General features: G+C 41.4%; 2 protein-coding genes across 5 annotated transcripts in view; both read right to left on the bottom strand.

Moving 5' to 3' along the window:
• Nucleotides 1–21,220, bottom strand: part of LOC120034801 (zinc finger protein GLI4-like) — a 320,522-nt gene that overhangs the window by 31,569 nt on the left and 267,733 nt on the right. The gene's annotated exons all lie outside the window — the stretch shown is intronic.
• Nucleotides 1–21,220, bottom strand: part of LOC120034820 (zinc finger protein 713-like) — a 36,298-nt gene that overhangs the window by 13,920 nt on the left and 1,158 nt on the right. The window contains exons 1-4 of one of the 3 annotated variants that reach the window (XM_038981464.1): nt 4,404–4,539; nt 4,076–4,294; nt 2,384–2,514; nt 2,028–2,183 (exon numbers count right to left, since the gene is read on the bottom strand). In XM_038981464.1, the coding sequence (XP_038837392.1) occupies nt 2,028–2,183; nt 2,384–2,514; nt 4,076–4,286 (498 nt within the window). In that variant the 5' untranslated portion in view covers nt 4,287–4,294; nt 4,404–4,539. Of the gene's footprint in view, nt 1–2,027; nt 2,184–2,383; nt 2,515–4,075; nt 4,540–16,221; nt 16,369–20,403; nt 20,584–21,220 lie in introns of those variants that run through there. The other 2 variants (XM_038981462.1, XM_038981465.1) reach the window with 2 other exon arrangements.

Below are 21,220 nucleotides of genomic sequence, written 5' to 3'. Positions count from 1 at the left end.
ACAGATTTACGAAATATTATCAACACCAAAGACCATAACTAATTTGACAATAGCCCAACTGTAAAACGTGGGTCAGCATCCACACTGGAGGAACGTTTATCGTTCTACAGGAGGCCTACATCTGTCAATCAAATGATGGTCCGGGAAGCAAATTCACCATTCATTTTCACTCAAACATCGTTTTAAGCTTTGTTCTACTGTTGACAGTTAGCTGACTTCGGGATTGTATATATCAATTTGCTCTACTTAAATAAACTACATGACCAAAAATATGTGGCACCTGCTCGTCGAACATCTCATTCCAAAATCATGAGCATTAATATGGAGTTGGTCCCCCCTCTGCTGCTAAAACAACCTCCACTCTTCTGGGAAGGATGTCTACTAGATGATGGAACATTTATGCAGGGACTTGCTTCCATTCAGCCACAAGAGCATTAGTGAGGTCGGGCACTGATGTTGGGCGATTAGGCCTGGCTCGCAGCCGGCGTTTAAATTAATCCCAAAGGTGTTCGATGGGGTTGAGGTCAGGGCTCTGCAGGCCAGTCAAATTCTTCCACACTGATCTTGACAAGCCATTTCTGTATGACCCTCGCTTTGTGCACAGGGGCATTGTCATGCTGAAACATGAAAATGCACCCGTCACTCAACTAAAAATCTGCATGAACTTGATAAACTGCATACATTTTCTCATTAAAAATATGTTGGGGGAAAAAATAGAGTAGTTGAACGTAAGTAATGAAACAGGCATTTGTGAACATCATATTGCCTACACAGTACAAACACAATATGTAACAGACTTTTTAGGCTTATATTTCACACAATGTCTGGATGCAATATTCTACCCAGGAATACTCAACACTGTTAGTCTTAATCTCATTATTCCAAATGCATATGTGGATGTTTTCTGATGACAACAATGAAAATGCATCTTTGTCTTTAATGCAGGGTTTGATCTAAACGTCAGAAGCTATTGAGTGGAATGGTTACTTTCTATGTCAAAGAGTGGAATGGTCTTTCTGCTGGTGTATCCTGAGGTAGCTCCTTTCTGAGAACCTCTTCCGACAGTATGTACAGGCAAACAGCCTCTATCCCATGTGGACCTTCAGGTGCATCTTCAGCTGTTCCTGGCGGGAGAACCTCTTCTCACACTGGGGGCAGCTGTAGGGTTTCTCCCCTGTGTGGACCATCTGGTGCCTCTTCAGGTGACCAGCCTGGGCAAAGCACATGTGACACTGGGTACAGCTGAAGGGTTTCTCTCCTGTGTGGACCCTCTGGTGGATCTCCACCTTCTGGGGGCTGCTGAAGCCTTTGTTACAGAACATGCAGAGGAACCGTTTCTCTTTACTATTGCCTGATGTTGCTCCCCCTCCCCGAGTGTTGGCTCTTTGGTCGTTTGAGTTCAATACCTGATCGAAACGGATGCGGCCGAGTGAATCGGGAGGTGCCATCGTTGTGGACACTGGGTCGCGATCCCTGAACTCGTGTAACGGAGAGTGGGTGACAATATTTGTATTTGTCTCTAAGCTTTCTCTGTAATGTAAGAAATCTCTGCCCTGTGAGTGTCTATCTCCTAGGTGACTATCTGCATTCCATGTTGGAGGAGCGTCGCCCTCCACTTTCACAGTCACCTCATCTACAACTATAACCTCCCCTTTCTTATCTAGGCACCCTTCAGAGTATACACTACTACTGTACCGGTTCCAGTCCCCTCTAGACAGATCATTCTGTGTCTCTAAACCCAAGGATATTTTGCCAAGGTCCATCTCTGCAGTGTAAGAATAAGACATTTCATCAACACCAGTGTCTAATGTGTCACCATCCCCATTTCCACAGGAATGAACCATCCTCTGGCTCTGGTGAAATACAGGTAAGTACTCTGAGTCTGGAGCAGGACTGCCCAGTGTGCCAAGCCCCAGTCTCTCTGAGTCTGATCTGTGGTCAGTTGCTGTGTGTAAGAGCCTGTGTGTTACAGTTAAAGTCTCTGTGTCTGTCTCTGACTTGAGGATGGCGTTCGGCGTTCCACTGACCTCCGTGATGCTGCGTCGGGCGACGGTGGTGGGGACCTCCGTGGCTACAGGGAGTGCTCCAGTCACTCCAGCCTGGATGTCTCTACTGTGTTGTGGGTCCTCTACTTCAGTGCTATCCTGCTTGACTCCAGGACCTGCAGCCTCTGCATCTGCAGTCTGACACATGAAGAGCGGAGGTTATTACCGATACATGACTGAAATTGGATAACAATGTCATACTGAAGTCTCACAAACTCCCCTACGGCAGATAAATGAGGATGTACATGTAAGCAAGTGAATAGCTGAGGGGAGCCTTTCTGAAATAAACTAAACACATTTGATGTACTGTAATTTTGATGTAATACTATGACACTGACCTCTATCACGGTAACGTGCTGGGTTGAGGTTCCACTCCCCTCGTCAACAGTGATTGGTTGGTCATCTCTCCATGTATTGTATCGCGCTGATTTCACAAAGCTCCTGTGGCCTCCAGTGAGATGTCCTTCACCTAAGAGAGTGATTGGGGGAAATAGGTGGTTAGGTTAGCTACTGTCAATGCTGAACGCTATATTGTACAATATTGACAGTTTTGACACTGTCTAGAATTGGCCAGGATGACTTTGCATAACTTCTTTATATCCGATTTATAGATAGATTGATTGATTATGTTCCTTGCATCATTCTTTTCATAGGAAATACTAGGAAATTCAGTAAATAAAGAATCTGGTTAGAATATGATAAAGTCTTTGTGCAAGATAGCTAGCTATGTAATCAGGGGCGTTACTGCATATGATCCAAAACCTGACCAACCCCAGTCAGGGCCGGATTCATGCAGGGGCTTACTGAGGATGAAGCCCCTAGGCCCAGACCCGTGGAGGATCAACAGGCAGCAAAACTACAGGAGGATTCAGGAGCCCGCTCTCAATGAGTGTAGACAGCCTGCTGCCACTCTGCTAATCATCAGATGGGGTGGGGGCACGTGGGTGCCTTGATTGGGTAACTGATTAATAAAATAAACTGCATAATAAATAAATGTGACTGGCCAATTGTGTGAGTCAGGGACTGGGCCCAAGAAGCAAATGTATTTATGTTTTATCCAACCACAAGAGCCCGCTCTCAATGTTCAAAATACAACAGAGAGCATAATTTAGCCACAGAGGCTCAATAGTTTCAAAAAAATAACTGGATTAAATTTGATCACAAGCACATACAGGTAAACTGCCAAAACAAAGGAAACACCAACATAAAGTGTCTTAAAAAGGGTGTTGGGCCATCACGAGCTGCCAGAATGGCTTCAATGCACCTTGGCATGGATTCAACAAGTGGATTTAAACCACTCATGACATGGGAACTGCCATCTATGATTATATTTCTATGGTTGGTTGTGGCTGTCCTTTGGCCTTTTGCTAATTTCAAAATACAATCGCGGGGGAAAAAACATGTTAAGCAAACATCCACCACTGAACAGAGAAGACTAATCTGTCTGTAGAACCAATATAAACTTTTTCTTCTCAACAACTCCCAATTTTTTGCGAACAGCAGCACTGTTTTTCTAAGTAGATCATCTTGAGATGTGCTCCTCTTGGCAATTGCCTATCGGCCATCACTGTGAGTAGTAGACTATGGCTTCATCTTCATCATTAGGTGAGCCTGGGCAATTTTTTGGTTCGAATTCAAGACCAGATTTATCTCTGTCAGTGTAGCCACTCATTTCGGTCATTTATGTGATATTAAAAACGATTTAGCTAATGTATTTTGTCAGGTAAATGAAGTAGAATTGCGTGAAAGTAGTTTTTAAAAAGGCAAAAAAAGGACCCTACTTACAAATGTGGAAATCCTAAAAGCTGTAGCCTATGCCACATCACAAATGTTATTATGGCTTTATTATAATGACGCTTTTCCTTCCACATAAAACGTTTTAACACGTGTCGAATTGCATATTGGTGCACGGATTTGTTTACAAAAAAAATATGGTGTGCCGATTTCTAAATCTATCCCTGAGCCTAATTCTAGGTAACACATAGGCAGAGGTGAACAGGGCGACAGCCCCCGCCTATTGCAAATTGTACCTCTTGGCATTCCTCTGTATCGGTCGAGGATTTTGACACTATTGGTCCCTTCTGCGCACTCCCGTGCCACCTTCAGTTCCAGTAGTTGTAGTTTCCTCCGTAATGCCCTGTTTTCTTTCTGGCTTTGAGTTATTTCCAAACGAAACACTGCATAGTCGTCGTCTACGAGTTTACAGATGTCTGCCACAGCTGCATTCGCTAGCACCTCCATGATGGAGGCTATTTGAGTGTGAAAAACCATACAGTTAGCCATTGTTAGCAGCTAGCTAGCGTTACCTAGATAACATTTATCAACCAAGTCCTGTCTCCAACTCGAATTAAACACTACCTTGTACGTGTGTGATGCTGCGCAGTTAAATTAGATATATGTTGAGTTCCAGGGTGTTAATAAACGTCGAAATAACAATAAAAACGCCAACGTGTAAATTGTTCAGTCACTGTTCACTTCAGTTTACTTCTTCTTGTGTGAATTTCCGTCAGACTTAAAGCTGTGTTGCGTATTGCTGCCCTCTGCAGGGCGGAGGGCGGATTGCATATTGGTCACAAGAAAAGAGAAAAACTCAGCGCAGAATTGTATTAGTGGAAAACAAGACTGTTCTCAGGGCAGGCCTGGTTGTAGTTAGATATTTTCGAGTAGGGTCTAGGATAATTTGAGCATTTTAGCTAACCCTTTCCTTAACTACGGGATCAGTGTCCCACCCGTGGGACAGTTGAGCTAACGTAGGCTAATGTGATTAGCTTGAGGTTGTAAGTAACAAAAAAAATCAGAGTACATAGACATCTGATATGGGCAGAAAGATTAAATTCGTGTTAATCTAACTGCACTGTCCAATTTACAGTAGCTATTAGGCACATTTGGGCAGTCTTGATACAACATTTTGAACAGATATGCAATGGTTCATTGGATTAGTCTAAAACTTTGCGGATACACTGCTGCCATCTAGCGGCCAAAATCTAAATTGCGCCTGGGCTGGAATAATACATTATGGCCTTTCTCCTGCATTTCAAATAGGATGGTACAAAAAAAATACAAAAAAAAAGTTTTTTTCTTTGTATTATCTTTTACCAGATCTAATGTGTTATATTCTTCTACATTAATTTAACATTTCCACAAACTTCAAAGTGTTTCCTTTCAAATGGTATCAAGAATATGCATATCCTTGCTTCAGGTCCTGAGCTACGAGCAATTAGATTTGGGTATGTCATTTTAGGCGGAACATTTTTAAAAGGGTTGGATCCTTAAGAGGTTTTAACCTTAACATAACTCTCCTAACCTGCTATGAAAAGTAACTTAGTCACCGGTAGTCTCCGGACCTACTCACTGCCACAGTCATACTCTGGACCTAGTTTTGTCCTGTGGAATAAATATTGTGGATCTTAATGTTTTTCCTCAATCCTGGACTATTGGACCACCATTTTATTACGTTTGCAATCGCAACAAATAATCTGCTCAGACCCCAACCAAGGATCATCAAAAGCCTCACTATAAATTCTCGAACAACCCAAAGATTTCTAGATGCCCTTCCAGACTTCTTCCACATACCCAAGGATGTCAGAGTACAAAAATCGGTTAAACACCTGAGGAACTAAATTTAACCTTGCATAATACCGTAGATGCAGTTGCACCCCTAAAAACAAAAAACATTTGTCATAGCTCTCTGTACAGAAAATACCCGAGCCCTGAAGCAAGCTTCCAGAAAATTGGACCGGAAATGGAGCTACACCAAACTGGAAGTCTTCCGATTAGCTTGGAAAGACAATACCGTGCTGTATCGAAGAGCCCTCACTGCGGCTCGATCATCCTATATGTTGTTGATCCATCCTCAGTTCTCTCATATCACAACCATTAAACTCTGTAACTGTTTTAAAATCACCATCGGCCTTGTGGTGAAATCCCTGAGCAGTTCCTTCCTTTCTGACACCTGTATCTTTGTAGTGACTGGGATTTATACACCATCCAAAGCCCAATTAATAACTTCACCATGCTCAAAGAGATGTTGAGCGTCATTTTTTAAAATTTGTACACATCTACCAATCGTTGCCGTTCTTTGCGAGGTATTGAAAAATCTCCCTGGTCTTTGTGGTTCAATCTGTGCTTGAAATTCACTACTCGATTGAGGGACCTTACAGATAATTGTATGTTTTGGATACAGAGATGGGGTAGTCGTTGAAAAATCATGTTAACCATTATTATTGATCACAGAATGAGTCCATGATGCAACTTATGTGATTTGTTAAACACAGTTTTACTCCTGAATTTATTTAGACTTGCCATAACAAAGGTGTTGAATACTTATTGACTCAAGACATTTCAGCTTATCATTTTAATTCATTTGTAAACATTTCTAAAACAAAATTCCACTTTGACATTATGGGTTATTGTGTGTAGATCAAAGACATAAAATCTCAATTGAAATTCATTTTAAATTAACAACAAAATGTGGAAAGTCAAAGGGTGTGAATACTTTCGGAAGGCACTGTATCTATTTCTATGATTGAAATGACACCCACCCTGTTTATATTCAAGAGCATGTTGTGTCTCAATCGATGGCGGGAAAACCCCAAAAACTTCAGATGAAAAAAAAATCCGCTTTTACACGTTTTTAGATCATTGACGTTAAAGGTTTTTAAAAAGGTCACTTAGAAAATATTTCTTTTTATCATTCTCAACCGTTTATCTTTTGGGATATGCAAAATGGGTCAACTTTAAGCACCTTTATTTCGCGAATGTTTTGGCATTCAGGTCCATATAGTCAGGTTCGGATCAATTCCACAATGGGTAAATATCTATGGAAGGTTACATTCAAAAAGTTATTAAATTCAAATGGATTTACTTACCCTATGTTAACACTTGACCTTTTCCGTAAATCTAGTACCCTCACTTTGATAAAAATGAATTTTTTAATACTTTGGAAAAGGTTCAATATTACATTACACACAGCTTCACTACTTTTATGTCAAGTAAACATCAATTAAAGGACTATAATTTCCTAATTATAAAACACCAGCGTCAAAGAACAGGAAAAGGTTGTCACTTTTCATCAATGAAGCATTTTTACAGACACCATCACAACAACCATCACCATATCATCTACTCTGTCTCATCATACTCATTCTTTCCTCAGTTCACCTCATCCAGTTCCCTATACAGTTGAAGTTGGAAGTTTACATACACCTTAGCCAAATACCTTTAAACTCAGTTTTTCACAATTCCTGACATTTAATCCTAGTAAAAATTTCCTTTCTTAGGTCAGTTAGGATCACCACTTTATTTTAAGAATGTGAAATGTCAGAATAATAGTAGAGAGAATGATTTATTTCAGCTTTTATTTCTTTCATCACATTCCCAGTGGGTCAGAAGTTTATACACTCAATTAGTATTTGGTAGCATTGCCTTTAAATTGCTTAACGTGGGTCAAACATTTCGGGTAGCCTTCCCCCGTGCTTCAAAGGTTGGGATGGTGTTCTTCGGCTTGCAGGCCTCCCCCTTTTTCCTCCAAACATAGCGATGGTCATTATGGCCAAACAGTTCTATTTTTATTTCATCAAACCAGAGGATCTTTGTGCCCATGTGCAGTTGCAAACTGTAGTCTGGCTTTTTATGGCGGTTTTGGAGCAGTGGCTTCTTTCTTGCTGAGCAGCCTTTCAGGTTATGTCGATATTGGACTCGTTTTACAGTAGATATAGATACTTTTGTACCTGTTCCCTCCAGCATCTTCACAAGGTCCTTTGCTGTTGTTCTGGGATTGATTTGCACTTTTCGCAGCCAAAGTACGTTCATCTCTAGGAGACAGAACGCGTCTCCTTCCTGAGCGGTATGACGGCTGCGTGGTCCCATGGTGTTTATACTTGCGTACTATTGTTTGTACAGATGAACGTGGTAACTTCAGGCATTTGGAAATTGCTCCTAAGGATGAACCAGACTTGTGGAGGTCTACAATTGTTTTTCTGAGGTCTTGGCTGATTTCTTTTCATTTTTCCATGATGTCAAGCAAAGAGCCACTGAGTTTGAAGGTAGGCCTTGAAATACATCCACAGGTACACCTCCAATTGACTCAAATGATGTCAGTTGGCTTTAGAAGCTTCTGATAAGCTATGACATCATTTTCTGGAATTTTCCAAGCTGTTTAAAGGCACAGTCAACTTAGTGTATGTAAACTTCTGACCCACTGGAATTGTGATACAGTGAATTATAAGTGAAATTATCTGTCTGTAAACAATTGTTGGAACAATTACTTGTGTCATGCACAAAGTAGATGTCAGAACCGACTTGCCAAAACTATAGTTTGTTGACAAGAAATTTGTGGAGTGGTTGACAAACTAGTTTTAAAAACCTCTTATGGCTGCAAGCCCGAGGTCGGTACACCTATGACAACATCCCCCACCCCCCCCACACTGATTAGCATCGCTAGCATAGCGTCACAATTAAATAGTAGCATCTAAATATCATTAAATCACAAGTCCAAGACACCAAATGAAAGATACAGATCTTGTGAATAAAGCCACCATTTCAGATTTTTAAAATGTTTTACAGGGAAGACAAAATATGTAAATCTATTAGCTAACCACGTTAGCAAAAGACACCATTTTTCTTCGTCCACCATTTTTTCTCTCCACCAGTAGCTATCACCAATTCGGCCAAATAAAGATATTGATAGCCACTAACCAAGAAAAAACCTCATCAGATGACAGTCTGATAACATATTTATTGTATAGGATAGGTTTTGTTAGAAAAATGTGCATATTTCAGGTATAAATCATAGTTTACAATTGCACCCACCATCACAACTCGACTAGAATAAATACACAGAGCAACGTGTATTACCTAATTACTAATCATAAAACATTTCTTAAAAATACACAGCTCACAGCAATGGAAAGACACAGATCTTGTGAATTCAGACAATATTTCAGATGTTCTAAGTGTTTTACAGCGAAAACACAATAAATCGTTATATTAGCATACCACATGTGCAAACGTTACCAGAGCATTGATTCTAGCCAAAGAGAGCGATAACGTAATCATCGCCAAAATATATTAATTTTTTCACTAACCTTCTCAGAATTCTTCCGATGACACTCCTGTAACATCATATTACAACATACATATAGAGTTTGTTCGAAAATGTGCATATTTAGCCACAAAAAACCGTGGTTATACAATGACAAAACTAGCAAAACTAGCCTGAAAATGTCGGGCGCCATATTTGACAGTGATCTTGTCTCATGATTAACTATTCATAAACTTGACTAAAAAAATATAAGTTGGACAGCTATCGAAAGACAAATTAGTTCTTAATGCAATCGCTGAATTACATTTCTAAAATTATCCTTACTGTGCAATACAGGGTTCGCCAAGCGAAGCTATACCAAAGAAAATGGCGGAATATGCGTTTAAAATTTTTCGACAGAACAACGATTTATCATCTTAAATATTTCTTACTATGAGGTGATCTTCCATCAGAATCTTGGGCAATGTATCCTTTCTTGGGTCTAATCTTCTTTTGGTCGAAAGATGTCCTATTGTCCGTCGAAATGCCCACTAACGTTCGACCGGTACTGGAAACGTGCCCAAAGCTTCAAAGTGCATCACCAAGAATTGCCTCAAAATCGCACTAAACGGATATAAATTGCTATAAAACGGTTTAAATTAACTACCTTATGATGTCTTTAACACCTATAACGAGTAAAAACATGACCGGCGAAATATTACTGGCTAAACCCAAGCTTGGAAAGAGAGCAGGTCCAACGTACATCGTGCGTCAGGCGCAGCAGGAAAAGAACGGTACATCCGGTCTTTGTCGTTTTATACAGGCACTGATTGCGCAATCGACTCCATTCAAATTGTCACCTCTTACTGACATCTAGAGGAAGGCGTAGGCAGTGTTTGTAGCATCATAGCTTTCACAGGGACTTATGAACTGACCTGGGAGCAGGGGCCAAGATTTCTGAAATCTCACACCATATCAGGAAAAGTGCTGTAGAATGAGTTCTGTTCCACTCAGAGACATAATTCAAACGGCTATAGAAACTAGAGAGTGTTTTCTATCCAATAATAACAATAATATGCATATTGTACGAGCAAGAATTGAGTACGAGGCCGTTTGAAATGGGCACCTTAAACAGAGCTACTCAATACTGCCCCTGCAGCCATAAAGGACTCCAACCTAAGTGTATGTAAACTTCTGACTTCAACTGTGCATCCAAAACCAACAGAATTAACAACAAACTAACTAGTATTGCATTACATGTCACTCACTATACACTATACCATGTTAATTTTCTGCTGGTGTAAACTGAGGTAGCTCCTCTCTGAGAACCTCTTCCCACAGTGCATACAGGTGAACAGCCTCTCTCCTATGTGGACCTTCAGGTGCCTAGTGAAAGTCTACACACGCATTGCACATCTTTGGTTTGGGTCAAATCCGGTACAACGCAACGCAGAGTGGAACCTTTTTTATTTTCAAGTATTTGTGGCAGCATCATGTTATGGGTATGCTTGTCATCGGCAGGTACTGGGTTCAAAATAAATATTAAAGGAGCAAAGTCTAGGTAAAAATAATTCTGAAAACCTAACCCTGGGATAGAGTTTTATTTTTTCCTGACAAACTCCCAAGTCCCTGCCGGTGACAAGCATACCCATAACATGATGCTGACGCCACAATACCTGAAAGTACAGAGGATCAACAACATTGCATACATTCCACAATACTGGCCTGTATGACAAAGTGAAACGGATGAAGCCTGTGTTTAAAAATCCACTCCAAATCATCCATTCTGTTTGCAAAAGGATTGTTAAGTAATACTGAAAGACAACACGGCAAAGAAATGAACATTTTGGCCTAAATAAAAAACAGGTTTCGGTCAAATCCAATACAACTCTGTATTTTCAATTATTGTGGAGGCAGCATTATGTTATGGCTATGCTTGTCACTGGCAGGGACTGGGGACTTTTGTCAGGATCAAAATAAATATGACAGGAACAAAGCCCAGGGTAAAGGTTAGAGGAAATCCACCTCAGTCTTCTGAAAACCTAACCCTAGGATAATGTTTTATTGTTCAGCAGGACAATTACACACATTTAATGCCAAAGACACAACAGAATAGATTTCCAAGAGGTGTTGAGCTTTCCTGAGTGGTCCAGTCTCCGGTTTGAAGATTGCTGTCCATCAAATTATTCTCAACCAAATGTACAGAGCTTGAGCAATTTTAACAAAAACAATGGACATATGCTTTTTGTATTATTAATGTGATTTTGGAAAATGTTCTATAATTTTTCTTTCACTTTGAAAATGTGGAGTAGGTTGTGTAGATAGGTAGGAAAGAAACTAATTGAATCCCCTTTTAGATTTAATTTGAAGGCAGCAAAATGTGAAGACTGTGCAAGGGGTGTGTGGACTTTCACTAGCAACTGTATATACCACAATGTGGGGTGACAGGTAGCCTAGTGGTTAGAGCGTTGGACTAGTAACCGAAAGGTTGCAAGATCGAATCCCCGAGCTGACAAGGTAAAAATCTGTCGTTCTGAACAAGACAGTAAATCCACTGTTCCTAAGCCGTGATTGAAAATAAGAATGTATTCTTAACTGACTTGCCTACTTAAATAAAGGTGTAAAAAATGTCTGGATGCAATATTCCACACTGAAATCTGTTAAGCTCAGTTCAGAAAGATGAGACACGACGGTCTTAAGAAGCTAGCTAGCTATTTTGCTGATATTTATCTGACAAGTCACTATGGCCCCGATTTAAGAACGTGTAAATAGAACGTAATTCAATTTTCACAACCCAACCAAGCCGCACTGCTTCTTGACACAATGCACATCCAACCCGGAAGCCAGCCGCACCAATGTGTCGGAGGAAACACTGTACACCTGGCGACCTGGTCAGTGTACACTGCGCCCGGCCCGCCACAGGAGTCGCTAGTGCGCGATGAGACAAGGATATCCCTGCCGGCCAGACATACGCTCCCTCAGGTACGTACACATCAGAGGCAGCTGGTGGCACCTTAATTGAGGAGGCCTATAGTAATGGCTGCAATGGAGTAAATGGAATGGTATCAAACACATCCATTCTATTGACTCCATCCCAGCCCATATTATGAGCCGTCCTCCTCACTCCAGCCTCCTGTGTTACATGCACACACAGATAAAACATGTTCAACATTTACCCTTCCCCACTATGTTTGAGTCCTATACTGTAGTTACAGAATGACTTCATTGTTGTTAAACCCATCATGGTGGACACATATGATGTTGTGGATAAATATGAGTCAGCATGATAAGTCAAAAGTCATCAGACAAATCTGACTAAACTATTTTGATGTGTACAATAGGTGTTTGTTAGTGTGTGGGTATGTGTAGGTATATTTAGTAAGTGTATATTGGTTAAAGCGCTGTTGGGTGCATGCAGAATAGGGCGAGATCAGATATGATGTACACTAAAGAGAGTCTCAATGAAAGTCCCATTTTGTGTTTATTAAACATAAAGAAGTGTTAAATACACCATATGAAAACTACAAATACACGTCTCAACTAAACATCTGCATGAACTTGATAAACATTTTCTCATTAAAAGTGTCTTGGGGAAAAAAATGAAGTAGTTGAATGGAAGTAATGTAACGGGCATTTGTGAACATCATAAATACACTGAACAAAAAACTTGGCTTCCAAGTGGGTGCACCCCTGCCCAGTCATGTGATATCCATAGATTAGGGCCCAATTCATTTATTTCAATTGACTAATTTCTGTAACTCAGTAAAATCTTTGAAATTGTTGCATGTAGCATTTATATTTTTGTTCATTGTATAAATGCCTTATACAGTGAGTGTACAAAACATTATAAACACCTGCTCTTTCCATGACATAGACTGACCAGGTGAAAGAAATATGATCTCTTATTGTTGTCACTTGTTAAATCCACTTCAATCAGTGTAGATGAAGGGGATGATGCAGGTTAAAGGAGGATTTTTAAGCCTTGAGACAATTTAGACATGGATTGTGTATGTGTGCCATTCAGGGTGAATGGGCAAGACAAAATATTTAAGTGCCTTTGAATGGGCTATCATAGTAGGTGCCAGGCGCAATACTACTGGGTTATTCACACCGAACAGTTTCCCGTATGTATCAAGAACGGTCCACCACCAAAAGAACATCCAGCCAACTTGACACAACTGTGGGAAGCATTGGAGTCAACATGTGCCAGCATCCCTGTGGAATGCTTTTGACACCTTGTAGAGTCAATGCCCCGACGAATTGAAGCTGTTCTGAGGGCAAAAATGGGGGGTGCAACTAAATATTAGGAAGGTGTTCTTAATGTTTTGTACACAGAGTATATCACACAATGTCTGGATGCATTATTCTACCAAAGAATATTAAACACTGAAATCTGTTACTCTCGCTATTCCAAATGCATCTGTGGATCTTTTCTGCTGACAACAATGACAATTATTATTCTCTTTAATGCTGGGTTTGATCTAAACCTCAGAAGGTATTGAGTGATACGGTTCCTTTCTATGTCATAGAGTGGAATGGTCTTTCTGCTGGTGTATCCTGAGGTAGCTCCTCTCTGAGAACCTCTTCCTGCAGTGTGTACAGGCGAACGGCCTCTCTCCCGTGTGAACCTTCAGGTGCCTATTCAGCTGGTGCTTGCGGGAGAACCTCTTCTCACACTGGGGGCAGCTGTAGGGTTTCTCCCCTGTGTGGACCCTCTGATGCCTCTTTAGGTCACCAGTCTGAGCGAAGCACATGTGACACTGGGTACAGCTGAAGGGTTTTACCCCTGTGTGGATCCTCTGGTGGATCTGCACCTGTTTTGGGAAACTGAAGGCTTTCCCACAGAATGAACACGGGAAGCGCTTCTCTTTGCCACCAGATCGACTGACAGCATTAATCCTAATACTGTCATGTGTCAATGGGCTTGTGTAGCCATTTAGTGTTGAGGCATTGTTTAACATTAGGAGAGTGTGAGGAGGACGAAGGCCAGGGAGTGTCTGTGTTGTCACAGGATCCATGTTCCAGTTGATAGATCCTATAGAAGGCAGGCTGAAGGCAGCATCTGTTAGGGAGTTAACCTGAGGCACCATCAGTCTCTCTGAATCACAACTATAGGAGCAGGATGGAGCATCGCTAGCCGAAACTGTTTCTGTTCTCTCCCGCTGCATACGGACACCTCTCTGTCCCCGTGGACCAAATCTACACCTCGCCCTGGTCTCAGCCAGTCTGTTGTCATGGAGACTAAATTCGTATGTTGTTTTGTGTTCCACTGTCTGTTCCTGGTTGTGGTTAACAGTGTTGTCCCCCAACCCAGAGTTGAGGATGCTGTCCAATCCACTGACATCCACTATGTCGCCTCTGGTCCTGGCCTGCTCAGGGATGTTGTCCCCTGGGCCCTTGGCTGTACCCGTCTGAGTCTGGGAATCCAAGATGGCCACCCAGTCTCCTCTGTTAGCCTCCAGCCAACCACCTGCAGGAAGAGGTTAGAAAATAGACTTTAAAAACATGGCAGAGAACTCTACATATGGAGATTTTAAGTCAATTACCTGGTCAAGTTCATACATTGTGTGTTTTTGTATGTAAACATAAGTTGTATTGATTTCATTTTATGAATGAAGAAAAAAGAATAGCCAGGCACTTCACTATTCACATTGAGGTATATCTATTAGGAGTGACTACTTTTTGACCATGGCCGTGATGGCATCCTATTCACTCTAATTATGCTAAATTCTCTGAGTAAATCGTCTAACATTTGAACCATATATGGTAGAGCCATAGGGCGTGGACTATAGTTTTTCTGCTGTAAATCATTATTGAATTGACATATTTTATTAAACCATGAAATATATATTTTTTGTATGGGTGAACATGTCATGCCAAATAGTGTCCCCCAGCATCACAATGGGATTCGATGAGTTCTAGCTTCTGTTGCTAGGGCTGTTGGTAGAACTTGCAACATTTTGACCAGCCTACGTAGTGAATCAAACGTCCGTTGCTATACTATTGTTTTCTGACGTTATAAACCTTGAATTAAAAAATTGTTACTGGTGAACATCCAATATTATGTTCTAATATGTAGAAATTATTGACACCCTTGATAAAGATGAGCATAAAAGACTGTATACAACAAATCATTCAAATACTGAGCTATATTGTATGCTCAAATTATATTATTTTATAATAACACAATTGGTCAGAGATTTTGTTTAACAAATAATAAAAATACATCTCAAAGATAGGTGTCAAAGTTATTGCCACCCCTGTTTTCAATACTCCAGCACACACCCTTTGCGAGGATAACAACAGAGACTTTTTCTAAAATGTTTTATGAGATTAGAGAACACATTGGGAGGGATCATTCCTCCATGCATAATCTTTCCAGGTCCTTGATATCCTTTGTTTGTGCTTATGAACTGTCCCCTTCAAACCACAGGTTTTCAATGGGGTTGAAGTCCGGAGACTGAAATGGCCTTTGCAAAATGTTGATTTTTGTGGTCAATTAACCATTTCTTTGTGGATTTTCATATGTGCTTGGGGTTATTGTCTTGCTGGAAGATCCACTTGCGGACTAGTTTCACCCTCCTGGCAGACGCAACCAGGTTTTTGGCTAAAATGTCCTGGTACTGGGTAAAGTTCCTGATGCCGTTGACCTTAACAAGGGTCCCAGGACCAAAGGAGGCTAAATACCCCCATAACATCAAAGATCCACCACCATATCCGTTTTTCGACGCCAAACCCACCACTGGTGTGCATGGCCAAAGAGCTCAATTTTCCTGTCAACTGACCAGAGCGCCTTCTGGAGTTTGCTAAATGGGATTGGTACTATGATTGAAACCAGTACAATGAGGAGCTAGCGTCTTGTAGGAGTGACACCACCTGTCGGAAGACAATGTGCTATATGTATTTCTCCCTTACCTTGCTCCCCCATATTTAGTCCACTCAACAGGTCAATGCTCTCTGGTCCGTCTTCTATTGTCTCCTCTTTGACTAGCAGCAGATCAGGCATCCCATCCTCCATGTCTACTGACTGTAAGAAATACAGAGTGAGAGGATGTTGGATCAAGAAATCTCATATGAACACCCTGCTATGGAGAGGCTTTGTGGATACATACCCTGACCTAATACCATTCAGACAGTAGTTTACATTGGGCTCACCTCAGTGAGACTGTGTGTGGTCCTGTGCTGCTCAGCTGGTTCCTCTATGGGTTCAGGAGGAGGTGTAGTCTGGTTGTCCTCCATGACCATGGTCCCCTCAGGGTTCCCCAGACCCTCCTCCTTCATCAGCAGCACCTCTAGTCCCTCCTGGAAGAGACAGGTGATACAGACATACACTCCCTCAGGTACGTACACAGATAAACACACTTTAAACATAGTGTTTACCCATCCCCACTATGTTTGAGTCCTATACTGTAGTTACAGAATTACTTCGTAGTTGTTAAACCCATCATGGTGGACATAAATATGATGTTGTGGGTAAATATGAGTCCGCTATGATAAGGCAAAAGTCAGACAAACCTGACTAAACTATTTTGACATGTACAGTAGGTATTTGTTAGTGTGTAGATATATTTAGTAAGTGTATATTTGTTATAAAGAGCTGTCATGTTTATGCAGAATAGGGTGAGATCAGCTGTGATGTATATTAAAGAGAGTCTCAATGAAAGTCTTAGAATGAAAAGTCCCATTTTGTATTTATTAAACAAAGTTTTAAAATACACCACATGAACACCACACGTGTCAACAACAAAAAAATCACTTAACTTTTAATGAGAAAATGTATGTAGTTTATTTTAAAAAGTAAGTAGTTGAACGGAAGTAATGAAACTTGAACATCATATAGGCTACACTGTATAAACACTATGTAGCAAGACTTTATTGGCATATACATTTAGTGTACAAAACATTAGGAACATCTTCCTAATACAGAGTTGTACCCCCCCCCCCCCCCATGGACATGGACATGAGGTGTTGAAAGAGTGCCACAGGGATGCTGGTCCATGTTGACTCAAAGGCTTCCCAAAGTTGTGTCAAGTTGGCTGGATGTCCTTTGGGTGGTGGACCATTCTTGATACATGAGCATAAAAAACCCAGCAGTGTTGCAGTTCTTGACACACTCAAACCTGTGCGCCTGGCACCTACTACCGTACCTCGTTCAAAAGGCATTTAAATCTACTGTCTTGCCCATTCACCCTCTGAATGGCACACATGCACAATCCATGCCTCAATTGTCTCAAGGCTTAAAAATCCTTCTTTAACCTGTCTCCTCCCATTCATCGACACTAATTGAAGTGGATTTAACAAGTGATATTAACAAGGGATCGTAGCTTTCACCTGGATTCACCTGGTCAGTCTATGTCATGGAAGGAGCAGGTGTTTTGTACACTCAGTGTATATACAGTTCAAGTCAGAAGTTTACATACACCTTAGCCAAATACCTTTAAACTCAGTTTTTCACAATTCCTGACATTTAATCCTCGTAAAATATCCCTCTTTTAGGTTAGGATCACCACTTTATTTTAAGAATGTGAAATGTCAGAATAATAGTAGAGTGATTTATTTCTGCTTTTATTTCTTTCATCACATTCCCAGTGGGTCAGAAGTTTACATACACTCAATTAGTATTTGGTAGCATTGCCTTTAAATTGTTTATCTTGGGTCAAACGTTTCGGGTAGCCTTCCACAAGCTTCCCACAATAAGTTGGGTGAATTTTGGCCCATTCCTCCCGACAGAGCTGGTGTAACTGAGTCAGGTTTGTAGGCCTCCTTGCTCACACATGCTTTTTCTATAGGATTTTTCCACACATTTTCTATAGGATTGAGGTCAGGGCTTTGTGATGGCCACTCTAATACCTTGACTTTGTTGTCCTTAAACCATTTTGAATCAACTTTGGAAGTTTGCTTTGGGTCATTGTCCATTTGGAAGACCCATTTGCGACCAAGCTTTAACTTCCTGACTGATGTCTTGAGATGTTGTTTCAATATATCCACATAATATTCCTGCCTCATGATGCCATCAATTTTGTGAAGTGCAACAGTCCCTCCTGCAGCAAAGCACCTCCACAACATGATGCTGCCACCCCCGTGCTTCACGGTTGGGATGGTGTTCTTCTGCTTCCAAGCCTCACCCTTTTTCCTCCAAACATAATGGTGGTCATTATGGCCAAACAGTTCTATTTTTGTTTCATCAGACCAGAGGACATTTCCCCAAAAAGTACGATCTTTGTCCCCATGTTCAGTTGCAAACCGTGGTCTGGCTTTTTTATGGCGGTTTTGAAGCAGTGGCTTCTTCCTTGCTGAGCAGCCTTTCAGGTTATGTTGATATAGGACTCCTTTTACTGTGGATATAGATACTTTTGTACCCATTTCCTCCAGCATCTTCACAAGGTCCTTTGCTGTTGTTCTGGGATTGATTTGCACTTTTCGCACTAAAGTACGTTCATCTCTAGGAAACAGAACGCGTCTCCTTCCTGAGCGGATGACGGCTGCGTTATCCATGGTGTTTATACTTGCGTACTATTGTTTGTATAGATGAACCTGGTACCTTCAGGCATTTGGAAATTGCTCCCAAGGATGAACCAGACTTGTGGAGGTCTACACATTCTTTTCTGAGGTCTTGGCTGATTTCTTTTGATTTTCCCATGATGTCAAGCAAAGAGCCACTGAGTTTGAAGGTAGGCCTTGAAATACATCCACAGGTACACCTCCAATTGATTCAAATGATGTCAATTAGCCTAACGGAAGCTTCTCAAGCCATGACATCATTTTCTGGAATTTTCCAAGCTGTTTAAAGGCACAGTCCACTTAGTTCATGTCAACTTCTGACCCACTGGAATTGTAATACATTGAATTATAAGTGAAATAATCTGTCTGTAAACAATTGTTGGAAAAATTACTTGTCATGCATAAAGTAGATGTCCTAACCGACTTGCCAAAACTATAGTTCGTTAACAAGAAATGTGTGGAGTGGTTGAAAAACTAGTTTTAATGACTCCAACCTAAGTGCATGTAAACTTCCGACTTCAACTGTGTATATGTATATATATATATATATATATATATATATATATATATATATATATATATATATATATATATATATATATATATATCTCACACAATGTCTGGATGCAATATTCTACCCAGAAATATTGAACATTGAAATCTGTCACTCTCGTTATTCCAGATACATCTGTGGATATTTTCTGCTGACAACAATGAAAATTAAACTTTGTCTTTAATGCAGGGTTTGATCTAAACGTCAGCAGCTATCCAGTTGAATGGTTTTCTGCTGGTGTATCCTGAGGTATCTTTTCTCTGAGAGCCTCTTCCCGCAAGGCTTACAGGCAAAGGGCCTCTCTCCCGTGTGGACCTTCAAGTGCATTTTCAGCTGGTGCTGGTGGGAGAACCTCTTCTCACACTGGGGGCCGCTGTAGAGTTCTCCCCTGTGTGGACCCTCTGATGCCTTTTCAGGTTGAACGAGTGGGAGAAACTGGCCCGGCAAAGGTGGCAGACGAACGGTTTCTCCCCTGTGTGGACCCTCTGGTGCCTCTTCAGGTTGCCAGCCTCAGCGAAGCGCATATGACACTGGGTACAGTTGAAGGGTTTCTCCCCTGTGTGGACCCTCTGGTGAATCTCCACCTTCTGGAGGCAGCTGAAGCCTTTGTTACAAAACATGCAGAGGAACGGTTTCTCTTTACTATTGCCTGATGTTGCGCCCCCTCCCTGAACCTGGGCTCTCGCCCTGTCGTCTGAGTTCAATACCTGATCAAAAAGGACGTGGCCGTGTGAATCAGAAGGCCCCACCGACATTGACACTGGGTCGCATTCCCTGAACACGTGTAAAGGGGAGTGGGTCGCGACATTTATATTTGTCTCTAAGCTTTTCCTGTAGTCTAAGAAGTCACTGTTGTTGCCCTGCGAGTGTCCTTCTCCTAAGTGAGTTTCGTCTGGATTCCATATCAGAGGAGTGTCGCCCTCCACTTTCACAGTCACCTCATCTTCGACCAGACCCTCCCCTTTCTTATCTAGGTACCTTTCAGAGTATACACTACTACTGTAACGGTTCCAGTCCACTCTCATTGGATTAGTCTGTGTATCTAAGCCCACAGGCATGTCACCAGGTATCATCTGTGTCTCTGTAGCATATGAACAGGACAGATCATTGCCAGTCTGTAACGCGTCACCTGAGTCCTGATGGGACAGAACCGTCCTCGGGCTCAGATTACCGTGAAGTAAATACTCTGAGCAGGGAGCAGGAGGACAGCCCAGTCGCTCCAGCACCGTTAAAGTCTCTGTATCTGTCTCTGACTTGAGGACGGTGTTCGGCGTTCCACTGACCTCCGTGATGCTGTGTCGGCTCCTGGGCTGCACTGGGAGGGTGGTGGGGTCCTCCGTGGCTATAGGGGGTGCCACTCCAGCCGCTGCTCCAGTCTGGATGTCTCTGTTGTGTCGTGGATCATCCTCTCCTTCAGACCTCTCCTGCTTAACCCCAGGACCTGCAGACTCTGCATCTGCAGACTGACACAAAAAGAGAGGAGGTTATTATGAAAACCTGCCTACTTCCTGTTTCCAGTTCCATACGGTTTTTGCATGGGCTTCAACCTTATATCATCAAATTCATGACGCAGTCATATAAGATATATATATAAAATGATATTCGTATATTCATTTGATCATACCTGAAAACATTTGACGCTTAAGAAGACACATTGGCGAAAGTTAGTCTAATTTGAACTACAACTCAGCAGCCTCACAGGACAATAATAACCTGTTAGTGACCGTCCGTTATGCGTTTTATATTCGATTACACTGGAGCTTTTTGACTGAACGTTGCCAGACAATACTTTTTTAAAAAGGCAACAAACAAAATAATGTTTTTTGTAGACCGGCAAACTGTCGAAAGACAAAGACTTGTTCAGCTGGTGGGAGTTGTAGTTCTAATGAAACAGTTCTAACTTTTCGGCTTTGTGCTTCTTCTCGGCTGTCAAATAAGATAAACCGGTATATAGTAGGTAAATTCACTCAGAAACACATACATTTTGATATGTCTTATATGACCGTGTTTTATGAATTCTACGATGCAAATTATTAACCTACAAAACGAGGAACAAGAAAGTACAACTTTCATGGTGCATTGAACAACAATGGGCTTGTT

This window comes from Salvelinus namaycush, chromosome 42, assembly GCF_016432855.1.
Source record: "Salvelinus namaycush isolate Seneca chromosome 42, SaNama_1.0, whole genome shotgun sequence".
In the NCBI taxonomy this organism is placed as follows: domain Eukaryota; kingdom Metazoa; phylum Chordata; class Actinopteri; order Salmoniformes; family Salmonidae; genus Salvelinus; species Salvelinus namaycush.
Note: the sequence above shows the minus strand (reverse complement) of the source record. Positions and strands in the feature narration are given on the sequence as shown.